This window comes from Chelmon rostratus, chromosome 19 (assembly GCF_017976325.1).
Source record: "Chelmon rostratus isolate fCheRos1 chromosome 19, fCheRos1.pri, whole genome shotgun sequence".
NCBI lineage: Eukaryota > Metazoa > Chordata > Actinopteri > Chaetodontiformes > Chaetodontidae > Chelmon > Chelmon rostratus.
This window is the reverse complement of record NC_055676.1, coordinates 18,982,479-19,010,430: the sequence shown is the minus strand read 5'-3', so window position 1 is coordinate 19,010,430 and position 27,952 is coordinate 18,982,479. Positions and strand designations below refer to the sequence as shown.

The 27,952-nt window shown below is 41.8% G+C and overlaps 1 protein-coding gene across 1 annotated transcript; it reads left to right on the top strand.

The window, feature by feature from the left end:
* The first annotated feature begins 1,806 nt into the window (after positions 1–1,806).
* On the top strand, positions 1,807–27,804 carry ttll11 (tubulin tyrosine ligase-like family, member 11). The gene is made up of 10 exons (XM_041960404.1): positions 1,807–2,653; positions 7,178–7,277; positions 7,688–7,821; positions 10,276–10,566; positions 10,674–10,958; positions 12,045–12,140; positions 12,223–12,335; positions 23,554–23,787; positions 25,291–25,397; positions 27,327–27,804. Exons 1-10 carry the CDS (start codon positions 2,123–2,125, stop codon positions 27,638–27,640), a joined length of 2,205 nt encoding a protein of 734 aa, XP_041816338.1. The 5' UTR covers positions 1,807–2,122; the 3' UTR covers positions 27,641–27,804.
* Positions 27,805–27,952: the final 148 nt, after the last annotated feature.

Genomic DNA, 27,952 nt, shown 5'->3' with positions numbered 1-27,952 from the left:
AAATTATTTGTGAGTGTCATTTCACAAGACCGAAATATTAATGATCCTTGTTTGCTGTCATAATTTTGCCGTTCTGCAGACACACGTTGAGTCCTCTAGCTGATTTTTCATGAGGGAAACTGAATCAGCTGAAATGTAAGCTAGTCTGTTGGCTGCTGTACATGGATGAAAGTAACTGAGTGGAAACGCTGAATTTAGTGCGGATATTAAGTGAGGACACTGTCAGAAATTGCATTTAATGTGGATCAGTCACTCTTGAGTGATACTTGATCTGCCAAACAGGGTCAGTGCATCTTGATGGATGTACCCCCTAGTGGACAGTTCTGAGCACTTTTTCAGCTTCTTGAAATACTTCATGCCTATAAACAAAACCAGCCCTGAGCCAGACCTGCATTGCATCACACACTTACACAAGAACACAGAAGTGTTAAAGAAGTGTGAGGCATTCAAGAAGGTAGTAAATTAAAAAAGCTTTTAATAACGCACGGCTATTGAATTAAAATATAGGTAAGCACACGGCTACGCAATTTAGCCCTTAAGGTCAAATACAAGGTGGTCGCCTTCTGGCTCTTTTATCAGCAAGTAAAGTCACATGACAGGCCATGTTCAGCAGACGAAATCACAAGTAGTAAACAAAAGCAGTAATCACACACATTAACACAGCATCTTAATATTCAAGTTCTCAGTATACAAGGGCAAAACAGCAAATGATAATTTCCAAATGAAGGGCAGTTACAGACGTACAAACCTGGGTTTTGCGTAGCTGTGTACGTGCAAAACGACTCTCTTTGTAAGAGCTTCTTCGTTTCTTGTGTACAGTGAGCACCTTACAGTGGCAGTAAAAGACAAATGTCTGAACAGAACACATTTCAGGAAATTAGGATGGACATTTTCATGAATTAAGGTTAATCTAATTATGTTGGTGCCATGAAAGCACTGATATTTCAAGTTGTTGGTGAACGTCTGGAGGAATTGAATAAATGTCCCCAAAAGACATTAAACACAGGTTTACCCAATTAATACAAATTCCTTGTTTGCATCATGTACACAGAACAGCACTACATATTGCTCTCAGTAAAGTGAATGGTGGTATTCGGTGGAGGATGTTGAATTATTCTTTGCTCTAATAGGGGGACACTGAAACATGGCATCCCCTTATTGCCTTCAGGTGCTGTCGGAAATAAATTATACTTCCAAGCAGTTAAAAATGTAAATAGTACGGATTCACAAGTTTTCGGTGCCGACAATTTCTTCTAAAACAAACTGATAAATAGGCCACATAGATGCATCATAAATATGTCTTTATGTGGCATCTATGTGGTTATTTCAGCTTCTGACGAGACTGCTGTAGCTTTTCCCTCTGCGATAATAATATACGCTTGAAAAACACGCCAGTCTACAAAAATCAAACACGGATTTACGTTTTCATCCTCAAATTCTAGCAGAACACAGTTTCTAACTGTGGCAAATAGGCGATAAGTCACGGAGCCATTGTGGCTTCTGAAAGCGGGCGGTTACGAGGAGCTCAGAAGGCAGCATCAGATGGGATCAGACCAGATGGAGGCTGGACGACGGGCTGCTCTGCCTTCTGCAGTTGCTGAGCTACCGCTCCTTCACAACACGGACAATAACACACCGAGCGGATGACCGCGGACATCGCAGCAAAGCTGGTCACCGCTAGAGAAGTAGATAACGGTACCCGGAAGATAAAGGCTGTCATGAGTTAAAGGGCAGTTTCGCTGACAGCACAGAACCATATGTTATCTTAAATTAAGTTTGACCGGCTAACGTCAGGTTTAGCTTATCCTCAAGTAGCTAGCTCCGCCGTTGGCTACAAGTGCTGCCACCTCTAGCAGCTAGCATAGATTAAGTCAACGCCTTTTGAAGTTGCTCAGCTAATAGCGTTCAGGACTGTGAGCATATCTCCACGGTGTGCTCACTCACTCTGTTTGGAGAAACAACCGGACAGAAGCATAATGGCTTTTCCTGTTTAATTAGCCATTCAAGCTAGCAATGCGTACTACATTATTTCAGGATAACGGTAGTTCGCCGGCGTTCGGTTATTGCACTCTCCGGTACAGCTGTACCCTGCCAAGCAGCGTCACTGATAGCATTTCGCATTATGAGTGATCATTATGTAAAAGTTAAGGTTCAACTCGAGCAAATGAAATCATTTGGTGAGGATGCAGAGAAGGAGCGTGTGGACACTGAGGAGCAGGTCCCAGTGTCCTCCCCCCGTGCAGCCGTCTCACCAGACCCCTCCAGCATCAACACAGCTGGCAGAGATGCATCCAGACATAGGGGTAAAAGTCGTAGTAAGTTGCGAAAAGATGACAACAGCTCTTGTGTCAAACACATCTCAGAAATGTCATTGCGTGGCTCTGTGGTGCCTGCTCATGTTGGAAAAAACTTGAAGAGATTAGGGCATGATAGGACACTTCACATCAAAGGAACCGGGGAGGTCCTGCAGAGCAAGTCGGAGACTAACGGCAACTATGCAACCATCCATCCATCCAAAAGCATCCAAGAAGCACGCCATGAGGACGGATTTAAACTTGGAAAGAAGAGGCGTCCAGTGACGGTGGATACTGCAAAAGCCAAAACCTCGTTGGAGGCACTGAAGTTAAGCATCAAGCAGCTGAATTGGAAAGAGGTGCGGTACATGATGCGTTGTTTCTTGCTCTTTTGCTGTTTGTCTTGGAAAAATGCTGTTCACGCATTTGCTTTGCAGGTTTTATTCCCCTGAAACACGTGGGAGCTGGTTTATCTAAGCAGCAGTGCACAGCTTGAGGTTCCCTTTTTTTAGCTAAAGACCCCTTAAGTGATAAAGTTTGTCCTGGTTGGCTCAAGGTGTTTATAAGGCAACTTTATTCATTCATTGGTCAACTGGAATGAAAATCTATATATGCATAGCTCTTGATGGCATGGCCGTCGTTATGATATGACCATAAGCTTCGTGTATGTAGGATATGGGATAGTGTCGACATTTTTGCACTTCACATGCATGTCTTCTGTTGACTTTAAATTTTCTGGCTTTCTCCCTCCATATATCCTCTTGATGTTGAGACAGGTCAGAGGGTGTGATAAGCTGGATTTGTAGTTTTAGTGCTCACACATACAGTAGGCAACGGCTGCCTGAAGTGTATCTGTGCAAAAGAAAAGGACAAACAATGCACATTTCCTCCAGTCAAGTCAAGAATGTCAATCTGCATTGCATTACTATAATCTGAGATGACTTTTCCTGCCATTTAACAGCATGTGAAGGACAATAAAATCTACTGCTGCATCCTAGAAACGTTTCTGTAATGGACAATTGAGAGGATGCAAATCAGCCTGGCAATGGTTACATTTACCAGCCTCTCCCTGGAAACCTATTCTTTCTGCACAGGGCTTTAGACCAGATGATGTAATAGTTTGCCTGCATGTTTCTTTTTACAGTCATCCAAGAACTGAAATTTTATGAGAGCCAGTATCTCTGCATGGTGTGAATCACAAAGCTGTATTTTCAGAAGTTGGAACTTAAATTGAATTCTGTGTAGGTGAATGTCTTTAGACAGATTATAACCACAAAATGCTTTGTATATTTAAGGCTGCGGCACATTTCCAGCAGTTGGACAACCATTTCAATTGATTTATTTATAGTACAGTACTTGAAGATGTCCAAACTGAGCTTTCAGAAAATGGACAGGAGGCTTTATAGCGAGGGAGTGGATTCCCCAAGACGTGTGGGGTTGTTTCTTCTTGTCTAACACAATATGTTGATGAATCTGTTCGTCCATTAAAATGATTAGTCCATTAATCGATGGACAAATAATTAAATGGCAGCTATTTTGTTAACTAGTTAATCACTGTTTCAAGCAAGAATAAAATGTTAAACATTTGATGGTTCAGATTCAGATACGGGAGAAATGGCTGCCTTCCATCTGACTTGTTAGTAAATGGGAAGATTTTGGGGTTTTGTACTGTTGCTTGGACAAACATTTAATGGTGTCACCTGCTGAGCGATAGAAACATTTCCAATGGCAGTTTTCAGTTGTTTTATAGGCCAAAATAATAAATCAGTTAATTCAGACAATGATATGCAGATTAATGGAAAATTGAAATAATCATTAGTTGCAGCTCAAATTTAGAATATAATGACTTGTTATCCTCTCCTGTTGTTTATTTATTTGCAGCATCCCTGTTAAAGTTTGAAGAAGCCGTTGATTGAAAACTTGGCAGATTGCTAAGTAGATCACAGGATCTCCTTTAACCCAGCCCCAACCTGCCAATGTCAGTTTGTTTACCTGTAATGTATAAAATTACAGAGGAAGGCTGTGGGTGAAAGTACTCCTCTCTTCTCTAAACGAGAAGCAACATCTTTAAAAGATTTATGAGAGGGCTAATTGACCCAGTCTTCTTACTCCGAGCCGCAAAAACCATCTGGTCAGTTTGAATGTGATGCAATTAATACCTGCTTTCAGCCATTATTAACATGGTCTGCATTATGCATGAGGAGTAAAGAAGGGCAATCCAGTGAGCCAGGTGAAGTAAAGACTCTTCTTGTCACCAGTGACCATGCAGTGACACTTAAACCTTTCCAGGTCTGGTGTCACAGACGGTAGACAGAAGGCCTATACATTACCACGCTTTGTCCCCATGGTCAGCCCCCAACAAAGTCAAGGGCGATACAGATACTGTACCATTTCATTGTCTTTGACGGAGCTGAAACTCCACCAGCCTTGTTTGTCAATTATGAAATGAACATTGATTGGTGAAAATGCCTTTATTGTAGGTTTACACATAAGATGCTGGAAACAGTTTTGGAAAGTTTAAATTCTAGTGACTGATGAGCCGTACATTTGGATTTGAGGTCTGTTTACATCCAAACTACTGCATCTCTACATCTGCAGTATTTTCTGGCCTGAGAAACAGCCGTCAACTGACTTTCAGCATATGGCATTCTCTTAAACAGTGTGAAATGATTAGCTTTAAGCTCCTGTAATCCAATAGACTGTTAGTCCTCTCTGAGGCAGAGAGAGAGAGAGAGAGAGAGAGAGAGAGAGAGAGAGAGAGAGAGAGAGAGAGAGAGAGAGAGAGAGAGAGAGAGAGAGAGAGAGAGAGAGAGAGAGAGAGAGAGAGAGAGAGAGAGAGAGAGAGAGAGAGAGAGAGAGAGAGAGACAAGCCAGAGGGTCTGAGTGACAATTTTAGAAAATGAGACTAATAACTGTGCATTTAATCATGGGCTTGGTCGTTTGATTAGGATCCTACAGACCAAGCTGATATTTTAAATTGAAGAACATTCATTTAAAACTCCTGCCACCTACTTGCAGCCTTGTTGCATATTAGAAAAATCATAATCTGTGTTAGTGAAAATATAAATGCTATTTACTGGATGCATGACAGATATGATGCAACTTGAAATACCCAATATATTGGCTTTATTTTGTAGCTAAAGTGGAATAATTGAAATTGTCCTTTAACTGGGCGTCAGTGAGCAAAAGCATTGTCATTCACAAAGTGGCTCAGAAAATGAACTTGGCCCACACATGATTTAGTCACAAGACTGCAGCATACACAAGATAGTTATTTTTGGGCCTGATCCCTAGAAGCTACTCAAATTAATTTGACGTCGTTCCCTCATGCGATTAGACAGTTATACGCTGGTATTTCTGTGGCAGTATTTATAGCAGGTCTTGGCCGGCCGGCAGGGTTTCCCTGTTTCACACGCTCACATGCTTACTCATTAATGAGACGCGGCTCTTTCACAGATCTATCCGATAGCCGGGCAGTGGGGTGGGTCATATGAGAATAGAATTTAAGAGTGGTGATGATAGGCGGCTGACCTTTCATTGCAGGTCGATACAGAGTCCTGTAATGAAGTTAAAGATAGACTCTCTGACAAAATCCTTCCTAGCTCAGTGTTGATGTTTTGAAACTGGGGTTTAATATATTAACCGTGAGCTGAGTGGAAATCAGGCTGTGCAGCTTTAAAATGAATTATTCAGATCAGGTTCGAGCAGATTATAGGGATGAAAATGATTTTAAGGATGAACACAATCAGGAAATTTTGTTTGCTGTTTGGTTTTCTTATTCACAGGTAAACAGAGTTTGTAGTCTGAGTTGTATTGACCAATCACGTTTGAGCGGGCTTTGGTTGCATGCAGGTGAACAGACTGTGTGGAGAGTAGAAGTGGTGGAATGCATTGACCAATGTGCATCTTGGAACCCGTCGGCTATTGTCTGACAACAATTTAACTTTTTATTAACTTTTAAAAATGTATCTACATTCATATGCAGATATCTGTTCATAGAGATGAGCCGATGTGTCGAGCTTGACAGTCAAGTTGATAATTGGACTGCAGACAATGATCAGTGCATGGAAGAGGAAGTCTTCGCCCGGATGTCCATCATCAGCTATCTGTTATCCGGAGATCCACTGGCCACACTGGAAGCCTCGAAACGTTGGCCAGTCTGTGTAAACACAGAATCAACCCTGTTTGTTCAAAAGCCGAAACTTCCTGAATTGAGATCCAGCAGGGCACAGGGAGAAAACATCCAATAATAGATCTGAACTGCCGATTAAACCTGTGAATTGTTTTTCAATTAATGAAAAGTGCATCATGCTTTGATGCTGCACTGTGTGGGACAAATGTAAGTAGAAGCTGTCGTAATAGATTTGATGTAGTGATCAGGGGTCCAAACACTTCTTGAACTCTATTTTTGTTGGAAAAGCTTGTTTAAGATGGAATCCATCTGTACGAGATGGAAAAGTAAATAGAAATGCTGCCCTATGTATTTTATCCTTTCAACATTATAGTAGCAACTCATTTGGTGCATAACATTTAGTTTGGAGTGTGTGAATGTGGGCAGGTGTAGAGGTGTAGAGGACAAAAGCTGTGCTTTGTGCCAGTGGGATTTCCTACCTCTCTAAATCCTTTTATAGTGTCACTTCCTCTCTTCTTTCTCAGCTCATCACAACAGAACACATGCCACCTACCATCTTTAGGCAAGATTATCCCTGCACTCTGGGATCACCATAAGGACAAACACCTAACCAATGTCCTGAGTCATACTAACAGATTAGGCCTTCCTTTGCATTTACAGATGTTGGTTTTTTTGTGTGTTGTTGTTGTTCTTAGCGCTTTTGTTAATCATCTTTTATTTCCCACTTTCACTGCTCCCTCCCTTTCTTCAGTTTCCTCTGGGAAGACGAGCAGCATGTGATATCTACTGGCATGGCGTCTCCTTCCATGACAATGAAAATATCGTCTCAGGGCAGGTGAACAAATTCCCAGGTATTTCAACACATCTGCAGCTCTCATCTCATACAACCTTCTGCTGATGTAAAGCACCCTACATTAAAACTACGACACTAACTGTAAGTGGAGCGCTAGCTTTATATCATCTCGGAGTACTTCATGTAGTACTCAGTATTCTATAACCACAACAGGAGGAGGGACTTAGTTTAAGCCTTACTGATCCTCATAGCTCTCTTGCTTCCATTTATCTTACACTATGTGATTCTTGATACTTGTGTCATATTGATCTTTATCATAATTTCATGTCTGTTTAATTGGGAAGTCCTGCTCTTACAGTCTTGCTCTCCCATAGCAATATAATTTTCTTTGAAAACTGCTTTCCGGTTGCATTTTTGAGGCAATCGCTTGCATTTATTGTATCTGACATAGTGCTTTGTGCATTGCAGGGATGATTGAAATGCTGAGGAAGATTAACATGAGCCGGGCAGTGCGGACTATGCAGGAGTTGTTCCCTGAAGAGTACGACTTCTATCCCCGTTCCTGGATCCTGCCTGAAGAGTACCAGCAGTTTTCCACACAGGTATAGTTGCATTGCAACAAAAACGTCATGACACTGGACGAGAAGATTTTGTATGCATTAACTGAAATGTATGTACTTCTGTGCAGTGAAACGTGGATACTGTATGTTGTAGTAGAAACTGAGCAGACATTTCAGAAAAGGTTGCATTGACTGTAGTTCATATGAGTAAGATGAGAGAAGATTCAAGACAGTAAGGTAAAAAGTTGCAGGCCAAAAATACAAAAATCATGCAACAGAGAAAACAATAGTTAACAATGAATGAATACTAAGATTCCAGTAGTGTTGAATTAGGCTGTAGATGTCAAATTCATTTGTTTAAATAAACCCTTTTCACAGCAGACATTTTGACTTGGCATATCGTAAGCATAAGTGTTGCTAATAAAATTAACGATGGCATCATTTCATTTAAGTGCCTGCAATCGGTGATGCCTGTAAGTCAACACGCATAACAGCAAGGCCCTGGACCTAGAAGCACTTAACGGAATGCGGCCATCATTAATGTGATTAATTACAGCTGTGCTTTTCCAGGTAGCACAAATCAAAACATATCTTATCATTTTGCAGACCAGACAGCAGCAAATTGTGTCTTGTGATCAAAGATAGATATTGATTTGATGAATTCCCAAAATGGATTTATAGATTAAAATATACCAGTGGCTCAGTCAATACTGTATCTGACTGAGATGGCCTGATAACTCTGAAAAGTAAAATCACAGTGTTTCTTTTTAGTCTCTCATTTATCAAAATTGGTCATATTTTAGCACTAAACAACACAACTGCTTAAGTTGTGGAGTTTGCTGGTGTCTTTGCACTGTTGCTCTTTTCTCTCTGTACACTGTTAAACCAAGCTGCTTTGCAACAGTAGTGCTCTGAATAATATGACCTGTTTAATTCATGTCATGCACTCGCTTCATTGCTCACTTTCCTTGAAGTGAAAATGCAGACTGTTACACATTTATGAATATTACCCTTTATGGTCATCTGGCACTCCTGAACACATGGCTGAATCGAGCAGGATTATCTTGTAAAGGAAGTTCACCGCTGAGCGAGTGTGTACACTTACGACAGGGCGAAAGAGCAGTGAAGAGAATAGGGGTAGAATGAGCAATCCATCATCTGCTCTTCCCTGGCTGACTGCAGTGTTTAAGCATATCACAACCAGTTACCATGTGAGCCATTCACCAACCAGCCACAAATGAACTGACACTGAATGCATTTAGCCAGATTTGCGTATTTATGTATGTCAATTTAGGACAAGGAAAGATCCATTATAAATAATGTATTTTGTTGTTATCAGTTGTTTTTTTTCTCCACACCAGTTTTGCGAGTAGATTATTTTTTTTATTAGTCAATGGCATGTCTTTATTTTCCAACATTCTGATTTGTGATCATGTATAAACACAGACATTCAGTGTTTCCACCACAGCAAGTAGTTAAACTGATTTTGGCAGGGGCCATTAAATCTCATTTCCTGCTATCAGTAGGAATATCAGTGATGGAGTTTCAGTTTTGAGCTGAATTGGTGATGTAATTGCACGGCCAATAGTTCTGATTTAGGGACATCATATACACAGTAGCAAGAACACATTATGTCCAGCAGGGGGCACCAGAACACCACTATTTTCATTCCATCGTAGTTTACAGCAGGCAAAACTGCTTCTACGGACCTTTAAACAGATCTCAGGCTTTTGTTCTGCTTTGTGTGTGACATCAGTGATGAGGCATTAGGCAATATGAGGCTTGGCAATATTTTATGTTGGTGTGTTGATCTGGAACTCTGAAGACAAAAAACAATGACATTGAGGATTAATTGAAAGGTGGGTGTTGTGTTAGCTTGTAGGTAGAGATAAAACAAAAAAAACTTAATCTATGCAGTGAATTATGACACTTGTGTAGTATGCAGATTAGGTACAGCTTTGATTACTTCTGTCTGGTTTATATGGATAGAGTACAGTTAGAAGTTAAATTAGTTAAATATAGTTATATATTGAAATAGATTAAATTAATTAATGTAAATATTAAACCATATTTCATGGTAAGGGTTGAATTCTGGAATAACAGTAGCCACATTTTTTAGATTTCCATGATTTCTTGGGTTAATTGCACCTTCAGAACGTTGTGTTATGTTGTTCTTTTCTTTTCTACTTCATATTAAAAAAGCCATGTTATTATAGCCATGCAACTAATTTCATGAACTCTGAATTTTTAAGTTGAGAACAAGAACTGTGACTTTATTTGAATGTTGAATTACATGTGTTACTCAGCCACTAACTGCGTGATGAGGTTGGTAAGTTTTTAAATTGGACTATGTCTCTTCAAACTTTCATCTCTCTAAGTCAGGGACCCTGGTTTTGAAGTTTGCCACAGCGTACGAAACCTGTGTGAATCAGGTGTTCCAAATAACTTTGAGGTGTTTGAGAACTTCACCCTTTCTCACTCCCACTTCTGCTGTAGATTCGCATGGTGAAGGAGAACGACGCCACGGTGAATCCCACCTTCATTGTCAAGCCAGATGGGGGCTCTCAGGGGGACGGCATCTACCTCATCCGTAACCCCAGCGACCTAAAGCTCATGGCGGGTTCACAGGCCAAACAGGCTGTAGTCCAGGAGTACATCAATAAGCCGTTACTCATTGACAAGCTCAAGTTTGACATCCGCCTCTACGTGCTGATAAAGTCCATGGAGCCGTTGGAGATTTACATTGCCAAGGAAGGCCTGACACGTTTTTGCACCGAGCCCTACCAGGTAGCCATGACGGTGCTAACGATGCTACTGTGAAGCTGCTAATTTGCTTTGATTCTATGAAAAATGTACTTATACTTTATATAAACATGTTATTATTCTGACTACAGGAACCAAGCCAGAAGAATCTGAGCCATGTCTTCATGCATCTTACAAACTACTCCCTCAACGTCCACAGCGGCAACTTTGTCCACTCAGACAGCCATAGCACAGGCAGCAAGCGCACGCTCTCCAGCGTGTTGTACAGGCTGGCGGCTAAAGGCGTAGACATCAAGAAGGTCTGGTCAGACATCATCGCTCTTGTCATCAAGACTGTCATCGCCGTGGTGCCTGAACTTAAAGTGTACTATCAGGCTGACATACCGCCTGGCAAACCAGGACCCACTTGCTTCCAGGTTGGTAGTGTTGTCTTAGGAATATTCTTTCAGAGTCATAACTCAGTTAAACCTAAAAGCAAAGACACAATGCACTGTTATATTTGGTGTAATTTTGTCTTTACAGTCGCGTCAGGATCTCCAATGTGCATCAAAGATAAACGACAAACCAAAATTACAAATCACATCAAAAGATGCTCTTGATACGCCCTGATGCCATAAAGTTGGGACACTGTAGAACGTCTATAAAAGAGAATGTGATAATTTGCTAATCCTTTTTGACAAATACTCACTTGAAAACAGTACAAAGACAATATATAATGTTTGAAGTCAACAACTGCATTGATTTTTTTTAGATATATGCGTATTCTCAATTTGTTGTCAACAACAGGAGATACAAAAGACTGGGAAAGTTGTGGAACGCTCCAAAAACACCTGTTTGGAACATTCCACAGGTAAACAGGTTGATTGGTAACAGGTGATAGTATCATGATTGGGTATGAAAGGAGCATCCTGGAAAGGCTCAGTCATTCACAAGGAAGGATGGAGCGAGGTTCACCACTTTGAACACGTGACTGGATAAATGAGATGAATACATGAGCTGGGTACTTAAAACATAAAGGTGTTCTTAGGTTTAAGTTTAGTATTCAGACATGCAGTGAGTTCCATTCTGAATGACTTTTTGACTATTGACTCTGATATATTGGCTGATTGTGACTCTACAATCGACTGGAAACTGAGAAGAAGAAGAAGTGTGAATTGTTTCAAAAGTTTTTTTTCAGACACTTCAAACTAACATTTTTTTTTACCTGGACCACCTCCTACTGTATGCCCAGTCTCCTTTTAAAAAATAATGATTTTTTTATTTACACTACCTTTTTAAAGGTGGAGTTGAAATTCCAGGTCATATTTAATTATTTGATATCTCATGTGCTGTACATGAATAAATGTTATGTTATTTTTTGACTTCTGGTACGGATCCAATGGATCCAATTCGTTTTGTGACATAAACAGACATAGACAGCAGCTTTTTGTTAGCTATCATACAGTCTATTCTAAAATAAAAAAAATACATAGTATGAAATTAAGGCTGTGTCTGTGTCTCAGATATTAGGTTTTGACATCCTGCTGATGAAGAACCTGAAGCCAGTATTACTCGAGGTCAACTCCAACCCCAGTATGAGAATAGAGCATGAACAGGAGGTGAGGGTGAATATCAAGATCACTAATGTACTGTTATTGTCATTGTGATTGACTTTGACACAAATATTTGTATTTGTTTCAGGTGGCACCAGGAGTTTTTGAATATGTTCCTAGTCCAGTTGACAAAGAGGTCAAAGTGGGTGTGATCAGGGACACTCTGCGCCTTATGGACCCTGGCCACAAGAAACCTTCAACGTAAGCGCACACACACACACACTTGCACACACAGTGAACACACAGTTGGAAGTTGGACTTCTTACATGCTCTGCTCTTTGTCTGCTGGTCTTAAGAGTCTACTTTTAAGGGCATGATATCTCACTCTGCCCATCCCTCCTCAGAGCCCAGCTCTGCAGCACTCACCAGCTCCCCATAAGCCTGTTAAATGGAAAAATTAAATTCAGCTGAGCCCTGGTGGAAATTCACACATTACTGTACAAGTCTGGTGGCTCAGTCTCTCTGGCTGACTGGCCCTGTGTGGTGCCTGGCAATAAATCTCCTCGACCATTCGACTTTGTGTTTTTTTTCCCCCTTCTCAATCTGTTTTCCTTCTATGACAAGAAGATTTACTGTTTCTATTCCACCACCATATCTCCATTTCTTGCCTCTCTTCCCTCTCTTTCCCTCCTTTCCTTACTTATTTCTTGCTTTCTCTCCAGATTATCTTCTGTATCAGATATTTGATCTGCTTTGTTCTGCAAGTGAGAAGCATGCCTTCCCTGGGATAATACCCATTATTATAATCATAACCAGTAGCATATTGACATAATACGCCTATAATATGTTTAATCGTCATTCCTCTTGCTTTGCTATATTTTCATCTGTCAAACCTCATTTTGTACTTGTCTTTGGATGGATTACACAACAGTCTGATGCAGTATATACATTTATTATTCTGTTCCTTTCATTTAATTTTATTTCTATCTATGGTACATACTTTTAGAAAACCTTAATCCTTTACTCCAGTGTACCTCATACTTTTTATGTTGATTCAGACCTCAGGTCCTGAGTTAGTTGGGATTACTCAAAAACTTTTTATTGTGTCTTTACACAATTTTTGCACTTGAACAACAAATAATTGATTCCCCAATTAGACAACTGACGGAAATTTACTGTGCAACTTTTTTTTTTAATACTCAGTTAACCATTTAAGTCATTTTTCAAAACATTCTCTGGCTCCAACATCTCATTTGTGAGAATTTGCTTCTCCTCTTCATCAATCAAATAAATTTATCATGTTTAGGTTTTAGACTGCTGGTCAGACAAAATCCGCGATCAGCATTGTTCTTACATTTTTTACACCAAACAATTAATTGATTAGTCAAGGATATAAGTTGCAGATTGTTGATCCAAAAAAATTACATCTAGAACTATACACCAGCTTGACCAATGCGAAGTTATTGCAGATGTATCTGTATCAATGCACATGTTTGTTGATGAAAAATCAAGAAATCTGAAACAGAAACACCAAAGATATGTTAGAGGTGATTCGGAAGCAGTGTCTCCGCTAAAAAGATAACCAGGCCACCAAACTTTATTTTCAACTGGAGCATCCTGCACCCTGTACATACGATGGAACAAATCTTTGATAAAACAAAATCAATGCATCCGTATCAGAAATGTTTGTCTCTGTTTTATACTTCCTCATATCATGACAAATGACTGTTTTCATGTGATTTTTGAGCAGTATGATAATAATTTAAGGAAGCAATATTTTGTTGCATTGTCACATTTTAGCTTTTTGTTTCTTAGCTTCTTGTCCTAACTTTGCATACAAGAACTTGTATACCGTGATCCTCCAGTCATTTTTTAATTAGACAGTGATTGTGTTCTAAATGTGGCTCATTTCGCTGCGTGTGCTTACCTCTATTTATCTCTTTGTTCTATTCTAGATGCACACAGGCCCGTAATCTCCAAATTTTAAGACTCCTAAAGCCAATTAAGTGTAGAAAAATATCTTATAAAATATCTCAGTGTGAGAGAGTATTTACAGTCAGCAGTCATGTGGTGAAAAGAGGCTTAAGTCCAGACTGGAGCAAGGTGTGTCATGAGGGAAACAAGTTCAGTGATCTTTGATATGATATAATTCAGTGTGTCTATAAAAATATAGCACTGCTTATAGTGAGCTGTAGAAGACAGAAGAAGAACAGTGACACCGACAAGGACGGGGTTTATGATGTGAGGGAAGTTAGAGTGTCAAGCAGTATTTTTTTAGAGTCTTATGTGTCTTTACGTTTGCAGGGATATACCATGACACTAAACAGGGTGGAAGACAGTCAATAGTCAGATATTCAATAATAAAAACAGTTTAACAGTGACAAGACTGTTACTGCTGTCATCTGTCATTGCAGTTAGAAGGTGGACCGAGATAAAGCGTGAAACTAAAATAAATTAGGACTGAAATATCAAAAAACCTCAGGCCTAAAGATCTATATATGTCATCTCCTGCAATAATCCTGTTGTGGTTTAGCACAGTTGAACATGTTTGCTTCCCAAACACAAAGATTTAGTATTCATGTCTGATTGTGATTGCAGGAAAGTGTGTCAGCTTTGCAGATAGTGACTGAGTTTTGTGGTTAGCAGGGAAATATGCTAATTATGTCCCAACAAGCAAGTGCTAATATTTATTAAATCAGCCATTACATTGGATAGGCTCCAAAAATGCAATCATAGCTGCAGCCAACAACGTGGGTGCAAAATGAGAACTCACTCATCATCCAATTCCACAGTGTGTTTCTTTGTGTATTGTACATACAAGTTTGTCTGATGGAAAACCCAAATTTTTTTCTTCGTTGAATTGTATCTACTATAAATTGAGCCAGTAGTGTGTGAGGATGTGGCATCAGCCAATGTGGAGGAAGTACTCAGTACCTATATCATAGTGTAAAAATACTCGATTTCAAGTGCTGCATTCAAAATCCTACCTTAGTAAAGGTATATTATTATCATCTGCAAATGTACGAAAAGGATCAAAAAGCAAACTTCCTCATTCTGCAGAAAATTGATCTGAATAATATAATAATCTGATCTTGAATATGACATCATTACTGTAGATTGCATTGATACATCAATGTGTGCGAAGCATTTTACTGTAGTAGCTGGTTAGGCTGGAGCTAGTTTTAGTTATTCCAAAGTTATTCTAAGTTTTTTTTTTTTTTTTTAAATGATGTGTGAAAACAGGCCTCAACACTGGTGTATTGTAAGGGGCCACAAGCTAAAAACCACTGGTTTAATCTTTAACATTATGGATGCACAAGGTCCAAGGTCCGAGGTGTCATTTTACATCAAGGGTTTTAAACGAAGTGCTTGTTGTAGTCCCTCTACGCTTGTCCCAAAACAAAAGTGATATAAATGGATAAATAAATAATAGCCATAGAAATAAACTATTTGTACGGTGGAGTGCAGAGGATGGATTTAAGGAGGAGTTAAGGAGTCTCACAGGAAAGAATCAGTATTCTGCTGGTATGGCAGTGGATACTTCTGTATTGCTTGGCAGACTGCTGCAGGATGAACAGGTTGTGGTTTGGGTGGGTGTTGTCTTTTAGTATCAATCATACCCTGTGCAGACACCTCACCTCACTGATAACTCTGATGCTTGGTATTTGGGTACCAATGTTCTGGGCAGGTTTAATCACCTGTTGCGGAGCACCCCTGTCCTGGGTTGTGCACATCCATTGCCATTTTAATTTGTGATGTTTCCAATCAGGATGCTTTCTGTTGCTGTTCTAAAAAAGTTAATGAGAACTTGGCACAGGAAATTTGCCTTCTTAAGTAATTTCTGAGCTTTCTTTACAAGGATGGAGATGTGTGATGTCCATGACAGGTTCTCTGTGATGCTTAAACCCAGGAACCTAAAACTGCTCACCTGCTCCACTTCAGCTCCACTGATGCATGTCTCTGCTCCCTCTTTTCTAAAATTAACAATCAGCTTTTTGGTTTCGTTGACGTTGAGCAGTAGGTTGTTCTCTGTGCACCACCCTTTAAGATTGTTGGTTTCCTGTTTTCCATTGTTTGTTGTCCTGCCGATGATGGCGGTGGCGTCTGCGAACTTAACAACACAGCGTTAACAGGAGGGGGCTGAGCAGACAGCTCTGGGAGGGTCCGGTGTTGAGCACTTCAGTAGAGGAAGTGTGACTGCAAATCTGAACCGTCTGGGGTCTGTTTGTGAGGAAGTCCAATATCCAGTTGCAGAGTGTGGTACTCAAGCCCAGAGTGCTAAATTTGTTCATCCATTTCATGGAATGGGGTTGAGTGCCGCAGGGCAGTAGTGGCTTTTTAGGTGCAGGGATGATGGTTGCTGTCTTCATAGGTAGGAACACTCTCCTGTGACAGTGATTTGTTAAATTGTCTGGAATAACACCAACAAGCAGATTGGCACATGTTCTTAGTACATGGCAAGAGATGTTATCAGGCCCAGCAGCTTTATTCATATTCACTCTCAGCAGAATTCCTCTCACGTCTGCTGTGGGTCCTGACAGTGGCAGGTCCTAAGAAGAGTAGACTTTACACTCTTCGCTCTTTGTTGAGAAGATCAGAGTGAGCTTCAAATGTATTAAGCTCATTAAGCAATGCGGCCTCGTACATGACTGGGCGCTTCGGTAGCCTGTGATGTTCTGGATTGCTTTCCACACATGTTTGGTGTTGTGTGTCTCTCTCCACTCTGTGCTGACGTCTCCACTTTGCCACCTTGATGTCAGCTTTCGGTCTCGTTCCGGAGGTGCTGTATGCTTCCTTATCACCTGACCAAAAGGCAGCTTTTTTTGGCTCTGGACAGGGCCCTCACCTCTCAATCCATTGATGTATGCGCTCATGATTGATGCGGTTCTCCTGAGTGGTGGCATCGCTGAACGTGTGCCGGACTGTGCACGCAAAGCCCTATGTAGAGCTGCTGTAGCTTCATCCTTCCACATTATAGCAGTTTTTCTGGTCGTTGGACCCTTTTTATCAGATGAAAGTTATCAGGAGAAGCACGTCAAATATGGTCCGAGGGAAGGGCTTTGTAGGTGCCAGGAATGTTCATACATAGTCCAGGGTATTCCTTCCCCTGGTGGTGATGTGGACTTGCTGGTGGAATTTAGGTAAAACAGTTCTGATGTCTGTTTGATTAAAATCACCACCTACAATAAAAAATACCATGCATTTGTTTTGTCACATAAGTAATGACCTTGTACAGTTCTTGTGCATTTTTTGAGTTTGCATGTGAAGGAATATAAACAGCAGTGACGACGCACTCATGAATTCTCAGGGCAGATGTAATATGTTTGACATCTTAACATTAAAAACTCAACATTTAGGAAATATTGTCCATCTGAGTCTTGTGGTCTGTAGGCACGTAACCCGGTCTGCCCGTCAAGTGCAATAGCTTGATCTGGGATGTTGTGACGGAGCCAGGTCTCTGTAAAGATGTGGGCACAAGAGTCTCTGATTTCCCATTGCTGAGTTTTATTGCATCCATTTTATTTACCTGTGACTGGACATTAGCTGCAAGTAGCTGATCAGTGGGATAGCTTTAGGTCTAAGGTGGGTTAGCTTAGCTCGTATCCTGTCCCTCTTCCGTCTCTTCCTGATGCGATCGCACTGCTTGCGATGGCGTTTGGTCCAGCTGGTCTGGATGGGTGGTCCGTGGACCTTGAGCAAGGCACTTAACACCCAATATGCTCCCCGGGCGCTTGATGCAGCAGCCCACTGCTCTTGTGTGTTTCACTGCATGTTGCTTGTGTATGTGTTTCAATCAGTGATGGGTTAAATGCAGAGAAGTAATTAAATAAGTAAATAAATAATAAAGTAAATAAACTTAAACTTGGTCCAATCCCTGCGCTTTCTTTTTCTGCAGTTGATGAGTGTATGTCTGTCATAAGTAATATGTGCTTCAGTTATATAGGTGGAAAAAGATAACACATTAAAAGAAAAAGCAAAGTTTGTGGCAGACCATTGGTGAAAATAAATCTTAATCTGAAAAGGAGTAACACTCTGAAATGCAATGGAGTCGAAGCATACAGAAGCGTGAAATGAAAATACTCAACTACAAGTACCAAAAAAAACTGTACTTATGTATACTACTTCAGTAAATGTGCTGTTTCTTTCTGCCACTGATACTACCGAAGATCCATCAAACTGCAGAATGTATTTGATAAAGCTAACATAAATCACCAACAATTAATTCTAATGAAGAAGAGAGGCTCCACTGGCTGGACCAGTGTATTAGCTCCAGACAGCCTTTTGATTGTCCTGTTTTTGCCAGTGGTTTAAAGTTTTTAATAAGAAGACATGATTGAAGCTGACATTCACATGCATAGATTTAGATTCAGTTGTGCTTTAATGGGGAGACACCGATTTGATTTAGTTTTCTTCTGCAAACTTTCAAGATCATTAGTCTTTGGCAGCATGAACAAAATGTTCCAGACATCATTGCGGGAGGTTAAGTAATTTGTTTACTGCAAAGATGGTCTACTGGCAAGTAAACATGCTTGTGTTGTGGTCGCTGACAGCTGTTCAGCAGTGGGATGGATGGGATTCAGTCATTCAGAGCGCAGAGTTTAGACTGAAGTCACCCCCGCATGAATTTAACTTGTCAAGATGAAGTGAAAGAGAGGTGAGAACTGATCAGGCACACAATGAAAAAAGGTACAGCTAAGTAAAAAAAATGATGTTGCTATTTAAAGGAGACTGAGTGGAGCTTATGTAAGAGGGAGAGAAGTAAAAATTTTAAATTATAAAATGGCAGAAAAGGGGGGGTCGGGGGGATGGCATTTTGGTGCAAAGTAGGAAGACATAAATGGGGAATGATGAGGAGGAGGGTGTGATGGTATCAGTGACTCTCAGACATGTTCGTCTGGCACCCAGCTCATTAGTCCTGTGTATGATGTCTCTGGGGGTGATTTATGAGCCATTATGAGAGGTGTGTGTGAGTGTGGGTGAGAACAAAAAGCTAAAATTCATCGGCGCACGTACCTTAAAATAGGGTACAAGGGGCGCGATTGCAAAAGCATCCTCTGCATTAAAAGAAATAGTAGGTGCAGAGGTGGATTTGAGTGCAGTCAAAAGACTCTAAGGTTGAACCATGTGTCCAAAAAGCAGTGTTTTTACAGTTGAGACCTTGTCTCATCGTATTAGTGTGGACGCTTTGAATAACTGCTTGCAACAGCCGCTTTAAACCTGCAACAACTGATTTGTTCATCTTTACTTCAACATGTTGAACTTAAAGGTGTTGAACAAACATGTCCAAAATAGTGATTAAAACATATTTTATTAATTTAAAATGAGCCTGCTCTCGTCTGTCACCGCCCTCACTGCGCAGCGGCTCTGAAAGTAAACACGTACGTTGCGTAGCAACCGCCTCTTACCGTGCACAGGCCAGCAGGCAGGATAACTTATTTCTTTACAATTATTTAGCGTAATCATGTCAAATGTGGAGAAGTGACGGGATATCCCAGACCTGAGAGAGACGTAGCTGGAGACAGAGTTTGGTTTACCGCTGTTATTTTGTACTGATGGATCAAAATCCTGCAGCAGCTGATTTCTGCTTTCAGCGTCAGACATTAAAAAAAAATCAGTTTCCAGTTTTGTCTCCACTCAGCAGTCTTATAGCAGGCCGATCGCTCATGCTGTGTTTTTCTCTGTGTTTTTTTCTTGTGTGTCCACTTCAATCTGGTCAATCTCTGTGTCCTCGAGTCTCTTGTGACTTACATTGCTCCTCCTGTCGGTCCAGCGTTGCTCTTTACTTTTCTTGTCTTTTTTGCTGTGGACATCGTTCTCCAGCCAAGTGTTTTGTCCTCTCCAAACAAATTAAAAGTAATGTCCGGAAAATGCTCCATATTTTGCCACTCAAATCAGCTGGCGATTTATTATTGAGCCTGGTACATGAACGGATTGCCCCTTTAGTCTGTGACTGTTGCTATGGCTCCCCTAGCAACGGAGTACCTGAGCAGCTGGTCATCTATCAAGAAATAAACACAGCTGAGTATTTAAGAGTGCCGTGCTCTAAAAGTCCAATATTCAATCTCCTTTTTGCTTTGTTTTTGGTCTCTGGCCACTCTTGAGGAAAATATACCTTTATTTGCTGTTAATTACCAGTTAGACTGTCAGCGGGTCTTTAGAGCTTTTTTGCTCGCATCCTAAAATAGCACTATGAGAGTGAACAGTAAAGATGCTGTAATGAGCTGAAACTGGCTGTAAGGCTCTGTAAAGACGGGTGGGGGCTGCAGATTCAGGTGATACTTCTCTGTACGGTCACGAGTGATCCTCTTCACATCAGATTTTCACATTATCATTTGATAAATGGTTTTATATTGATTCTGCTTTAAGTTTTCTGATTCTTGTGTTTCTGTGAAGAGAAACAAGTGAGAAAAGGAGAAATCATTAAATCATTTACACAATAAATGATTTATTGTTGGCTGTGGGAGGCTCTTTGCTCCATGTCTGTGCTTTGTAGATTCACATTTCTGAAATGGAGAGAAGTGTGCGGGCACATCTTGTGCCTTTTAACACTTTTGACAGTGTACAAAAGCTTTGTAGCTTTATTCACCAGGAGGCCAGAAATGGTTCTTAAGCAGGGTAATGACAGCTGAATTAGGCCTGGTCCTCTTTGTATACACTCAACTAACATTTGGCACCCGGCCCCTGCATGTCTTTTTAATAACCTGCCATTCTTCACCTTTTACCCTCTCGCCTCCCCTCCATCATTTACTTTCTCCGTCTGCTGGGAATGTTTGGAGACGCTCCCTTCACCGTCCGTCTGGCTGTCAGCTTCTGTTGAAGATGTGTCCGTTTTTAGCCGAGCCTGTCCCGTCTAAATAGATGTGGGTGGTGTCCCTCTGGCTGCTGAGGGATGATTGATTCTATTAAACATTCAGCAGTGCTCTCTCAGTGTCATTCACACTGCTTACTAATTTATGGAGGAAGAAACTGCCTCATAAAAGTCAGCAGTACTATATCCTCTCTTCGTGAATGTGCCGTTGCGTGTTTTGCTCGGCCGCTTCTGCATTTGCATGGACACGTGTCGACCATAGGAGTTGTTCTTAAAGGCCCTGCACACCAACAAAGTGTTTTCACTTACACTGACTGATACCTCTGCTCAGGTCGGTGTGATGATAATTAATTATCGATAAAAATGATGAAGGTATAATTGGTACGGGCCTACAGCAACAGGTGCAGCATAGCTAACAGGACAGGGAGGGAGATGTCAGTCAAACTCAGTGTGCACATATTCATGAAGGTAAAGACGTACTATGTTTCTATGACAGGTGGCAAATCCCTCAGGAAAAGCACGGTGGGGTAGCTGGCAGCGAGAGTCAGGCAAGCAGTGAGGAACGTGCCAATGGTTTTCTACTATTCCACATTGACAGGCGCCGCAAGTTACTCCAGAAAAATGCAGGGAAGGAGAAGATCGCAAGCCAGCAAGTACGGACGTAAAGCAATGAGAGTTATAAAATAAAGATATTTAACGAGGGAGGAAATGTATTCAACACACAATGCCTGAATCTAAGCAGGACTTTGTTCAGAGGGGAACTCCTCAGGGTGCTTTTAATTTTTATTGGATCTAATGGATCAAATTCTGATATTACAAAAAGGCCCTTAAGAGTGTTTGTGATGCTCAGGAAAAAAAGTGTTTTTACAGCTTTTCTTTTCCTTTTGTGAATGAGATATAAAGTCAAGGGCCCGAGCTCGTGCACGGCCCTTACAGGTGGTACTCTGTGGAAAATTAATGGTGACAAAAAAAACCACCTTACCCCTCCTTAATGCGGGATTGTTTGCCTCACAATAGAGTGATACCATCCTTGGTTTTGGGGGTTGGCCTCACTCAGAGGATAAAATACTTGAACCTAACACCACTGCATTGGACTAGAGCTGTCCTATTTAGTCTGGTTGCGTACGAACTGATGAAGCCTGCGCGGATGAGAGGCGAAACGTCTTCTAAGACAAACTGACGAGGTCCAGTTGTGAACGATTGAATGCCCTAAAGCTTACAATGACCTGGACGAATGAGAATATTCACAGGCAAAACACCTTTATTTACTTTCAGCTGTCACTCAGACTAGCAGACATGTTGAACACATTTCCCTCATGAAACATTTGCAAAGCCTAGTTTTTAATAGCTTGAAACGAAGTTGTACTTATTTACGCTGAACTACCGCCTTCGTGCCACGAAGTGATTGGTTGGATCTATGGTCGATGGACTTCTTCTCGCCAACTTAAGTAGCTGACATAAGTGCTTTTTTACGCAGCTGCCTCCTCAGCATTCAAAGCATCAAACGTGAGGTCAGTAATTTACCTCTAAAAGCAGTTTGTCTGCCATCAGTAGCTGCTGTGGAATTGGCAATATGGGTCTTTGCTGCAGAGGTATCACCAGGGCATGCAGTGTTTGAGGAGTCACTGTGCTGCTTTTACTTGAAGGTATACTATGCAGGATTTATGAATAATGTATAGACTCCCTCTCAATCATCACTTAGGTCCCACAACAAGTGCGTGGCGGTGTATGCATCTGCAGCGACCCTGCCCCCTGCCTGTATTTTCTTGTTATTCTGCTGTGGTCGGGGCATTTCTAGGCATCAGGCTTTGGGCGGTGGGTGTGTAGTGCAGCCCCCCCAGCCAACGGCCTGTATAAAGCGAGACACATCTCTCTCCTCTGCTCCCTGTCTGCACTCCAGCTGCATTCGCACAGAATCTGGCAATGCGGCACCTTCCCGCAAGGTCGTGCGGAGGCGTGGGCGCGTTTATTTGTGCTTCTGAGTGTAACCGCCGCGCAGCGAGCGGAGAATACGTTTCATTTCTTTGATTCACAGCTTTGGTCTCGCTAACACCGCTACCGCTCTTCATTCACTCTCGAGCTCGCTCAACCGCTGCTACTCTCTTGAGCCAGCAGTCGACGAACCCTGCAGAGTATACCTTTAGTTATCCAAGTTGGGTGAGAAGTTCAAAGCTGATTTTGAAATTCTAAATGCAAAACCTATAGCATGTAGACGCATTTTGCTGCTGATGCAGTTAAATGCCGCTGACGTAAGCACAGACAGCGGAAAGGCTGTACGGAGGCTGTGAGATGCGCGAGTGAAAAGAGTGATTTATCCTTCATCCAACATTACTCCTCCTGTTTCCCCTGCCAAGCCAGATTGTAAGTGCAGACTCCAGGGAAAGGCTTGGTGCATTTATCTAGCTCGGGTGGTCAGCTGTCTGTTACTCAGCTGACAAAAGCTCTCTGTGTTGGCCTGATGGTCTCGTGCTTTAGTTCTGCAGAGCTTGAAGGCCATTATTCAGCCCTAATGCTGGATAGCACACAATAACAGTAAATGTTGTGAACTTTGTGGTCTTTAAATCTCAAATCTGCTGGTTAAATGTTCCATCAACTTGCTCATACAGTTAAAAAAAGGTAATTGCAGTGAAATTTATAATGATCTGTTGTTTTTGTTTTGTTTGGCCAAAGTTCCCAACCTAGACCTGAACACGGCGAGGAGATTCCCATGGAGGCAGAAACACAAGAGAGGAGCCCCGATGAAGGAGCGCTGCCTTCGCTGTGTCTGAAGCAGGTTTACCCCAAGTACACCAAACAGTTCAGCCACCTGCGGCTGGTGGAGCGGATCGCAACCCTGTTCATACGCTTCCTCGGGGTCAAGGGCAACATGCGTCTGGGCCCCACCGCCTTCCGGACCTTCATCAGGTACGACTTTAATTCATTTGTTTTATTATTAGCTCCTGACTTAGCTAATCATCCTGGGATCCTTGCGTGAAATATTTGTGAAAGCGCGGCCCCTAAAGAAAGAAAACTAAAAGATAAATCAAAGCAGCTGATCTCAGTACAGCACAACCAAATCCATAACATCAGTGCTGAATGACCACATATAGTGGAAACACAGTGAAGACAAGGAGCGTGCCAAAGAAGTATAACACAGCTACATTTAAACACACCTAGCCATAAAATTCAGGAAAACTAGGACGGCATGAGAGAGAAACACGTGTTTATTCAGACGAGGGTTGCAAATTTCATGCATTTTCCTTCACCGACGGTTGGATCATTAATAATAAATAAGATACAAAAGCACATCTTTTTCTCATTTGACGTTTTATTTTAACAACTCTAGCGGCACATCGGTTATGTGGAACATTAATTCACAAAGCACAAAACCCTTAAACCAACAGAATAATAAAGCAGCAAGGCCCTCGTTGAGCTCGTCCTCCTTATTCAGCCAAACAAAACTGTGCGCAATGAGGCGCAATTACTGCCATTCCTAGACCAAACCAAACCCATGTTTTAAATAAACAAGAAGCGCAGTCGAAAAGGAAACTAAAAAATACTCCAAACCGACATGATAGTTTGTTGGAAGGGCGGTGTTCCACTTTGGCGCTTCAGCTGTTGGCTGCTGACCTTTGAGCGGTTTAACCCTGCCGCTGCTGGACTGAGTTTCTCCCCTCGTCATCTTGCCTCACCATTTCCCGCCGACCGCTTCTTCCTCTCTTGCGCCGGTAGTTTTTTTGCAAAGGTCAATTAGGTTGATCCAGTTGAAGCCCTGTATAGAAAGGCACAGCTGAGGACTCTTCCTGTTTACAATTAGCGCTGATTTAGATTTAGAAATCTTTCAAATAATATTGCTTTTATTGCCACTATATTTCAAATAGAGATGAAAATCAAACTGAAGTTAAATTGTATTTTTGCTGTCGTGGTGTACGTATTTTCTCTGTAAATCACATTGAGAAATTGCTTTATATTGATGCTGCCTCTTATCTTTGCATGAATTCAACAGAATGTTCATTAGTTCTCCTTCTCTGCAGATGGAGAACTTGTTTCCATGCAGCCAATTAAGTCTTTGCACAGAGCGGTAACATCACGCCCTGTCATCAGCAGACGCTTACTGACTAACACTTAGACAGCAGTCAACGGTCGACTTAAAATGACGTTAGATTCAGGCGGATATGTTGGTCTCTAGTGATTGTTTAGGGAAAATCGAATCTCCCAGACTGGAGATGGAAACAGAGCGGAACCAGCTGACGATTCTGTCTGATATCAGGCAACTTTTCCTTCCGTTTAGTAATAAAAAACGCTCAGCAGTACTTTTAAAAACACATGTTCACTTGTGTTTGACTGCAAAAATCAACGACTAAATGTGAATCCGGCTGCACTTTGAACCTGTGTGACTGACATGTAGGATTTCCTGATTGATTTTAGGAGCTGTAAGCTGAGCAACAGTACTTTCACCATGGCCTCAGTGGACATCCTCTACATAGACATCACACGTCGTTGGTCGGGAGCGGCGCCCGACTCTAGAGAAGCAGGTAACACGCACACAGAAACACACACACACACGAAGGCGACAAACAAAACCGGCACAAAGAAACACCAGCATGTAGAGGACAGAGAGCCGGGTATCCTTGAGACTCGGAGCAAATAATGTGCTCGCAGATAATTGCGTGTCATTCTTTGTCAGATTCCCTCTGACACCGTGCTGCCATAATTGAAATGAGCCGAGATCACAATGTGACAGCGAAGAGAGTACCCGACATGAATTATTCAGGCGTCGCACCTTGCGAGGAATGTTTGCGAGGCGAGGCGGATGGATGGAGATCACATGGACCGGGATGGAAGGGCCTGTACAGAGGAGACTGTGGGCTGAATATAGAATGAGCTCATACGTATTCAGGGACGCTGAAGTCAGTCTGTTATTTCGGTGTATGTGCATTGGAGGATTTGTGGGGAACCACAAAAAGGCATGAAACTCATGTTTACGAGGGTTTTTTTTTTTTAAAGTTTTGTTTGGGATATGCGGCAAAGTTTTCAAAGGACACATGAAGGAATTTATGTAAATGCCGTCTTGCACCAGACTCTTCTTGTGATTTGGAGCATTGCTAATAATTCCACAGCAAATGACCTACCAGCTCTCACCGTGTTAATCCGCCGTAAACCGGCGTCTCATTCGTTGTTTTGTTTTGCTTTTTGTTTTTTTTTTCCCTCACGCCTTGGATTACTTGGTATTCTGCTCATTAGTCTTCCTCTTCTTGGTCGAGAATAACAGAGGCTGCAGTATGAAATATTAGCTCAGCTCCTGCTTCTTTTCACCTCATTGTTTTGTCGTTCGTTCGTTGACCTTCGGTCGCTCTGACTTTGGCCCTCTCTGCCACATCTGAAAATAGTCGTGAAGTAAAGTGATCACACTGGCCGGTCTCATCAGCTGGCACTTCTGAGGAAGCTCTTCTTCTCTTTGGACACACAGTTCATGTCTGTTAGGATGAGCAGTATATTCATATCTGAATCTCTTCTGATGAACTTGAATAGCAACAGTATAGCATCTGAAATGTGCTTTAGAGGGCAGTTAATGGTAAATTTCCATTTCACAAGAGACTAAAGTGCAAAGTGATGACTTTCTGTTGACTCTGTGCTAACATTTTGTGTTCAAGTGCACTTATTCATCATCATCCAGTTGCCTTTTAGCATTCATATTAGTACTGTGGTAGTTGGCTCTTTATTGGTCATTGTAAAGCACTTATTAATGCCTTATTCTCCGTGAGCATATTTTACAGCCACAAGGCCATTAAGTAATAGTTTTCCCTCAATAACCTCCTGATTACTGCTCGCTGATAATAAGGAAGCCCAAACACAGCACAGCAGACGTCGTCTGTTCAATAACACGACATGAAGTGTTTGAGCTTTTGCAGCGGTGGCTCACAGTGGGTGATTAGCTCGTTAAAGACACTGAATGCTATTAATGAAGGGGCTGAAGTATAACTTAAACTGATAAGAGTCCGTGGCAGTTCACAATCCAGACAAACTCAACTCTCACTTTGAATCTTACATTTAGGTCTGTAAAGCTCAGTCTGGGTTTGTCAGTAGGTTAAATTGTAGGCTGATATTTGTGTAATTGGTTAGTGCTTCATATGAATCATAAGAAAAAGGGATTCAGGTTGTAAATTGATGCATTTAATTAACATAGCACTTGACAAACATTGAGCGTTTCAAATAAAATTCAATGACAGAATGCTATAAAATAGGAATATAATGACAATATTAAACAGAACATTGAAACAAGAGAAACGTAATTAAAGAACAGGAGAGCAGTAAAAGTAGTGACATGACACATCTGAACGTTGTATCCCAGACAGTCTGTCATAGCAGCTAGATCGTCATTGAAAATGTCCTGGAAAAGTCCTGGAAATTGAGATGGGAACCCTGGTACTTCCCCCGCCTCACCCACGCCTTCTGTTTTTCAGGTATGGGCCTACAAGCATTTGTGGAGGCCTTTTTCTACCTGGCAGGTCGCAGGTTCAAATCCCTGGCGATGAGGGAGCAGGTCGCGACGCTGCTGGAGCTGTGCGAGGCTCAGCTGGACTCTCAGTCCGGCACCGAAGACAGACGCTCTGTGAGCTGCAGCCGGGCGCTGCCGCGGGCCAACAGGACCCAGACGCTGGGCCTCGCCAACCCTCAGCTCCAGTCCCCGGCTCCCCTGCGAAGGGCCGCCAGCCAGGACTACCGGCTGCATCAAAGACTCAAGCCTCGCACACTCAGGGCCAACGTGGAGAACTGACGAGAGCGTTTCAGCTAGTCCTCCGAACGCTGCCGTTAGCCTTCTCCACGGGAGCAGCAAAATTAGGTATCCATCTTGCCTCTGCAGCTCCCACAAGGGGGGGTATGATGGGAGTCTAGAGAAGGACTAGCTGGACCCCTGCTGGCTGACTCGCAGGAGGACTGTTCTACGCCTGATTGCTTTTTTTTTTTTCTTCTCTCAGAGGAGGACGATGTCTGCAGGGGGTGTATGAGTGGATATGGAGCGAGGGAGGTGAGGAGATTGGTGCATTTCTTCCTCCCGATGTGAACAGTATGAACAGTGTGGTCCAGT

What these genes read in the sequence shown, in the direction of transcription:
- ttll11 (XM_041960404.1), top strand. Translation starts at nt 2,123, where the DNA reads ATGAGTGATCATTATGTAAAAGTTAAGGTTCAACTCGAGCAAATGAAA. An exon ending in AGCAGCTGAATTGGAAAGAG is followed by an intron (nt 2,654 to 7,177) that starts GTGCGGTACATG and finishes CCCTTTCTTCAG; the next exon opens with TTTCCTCTGGGAAGACGAGC. An exon ending in GCCCGACTCTAGAGAAGCAG is followed by an intron (nt 25,398 to 27,326) that starts GTAACACGCACA and finishes TCTGTTTTTCAG; the next exon opens with GTATGGGCCTACAAGCATTT.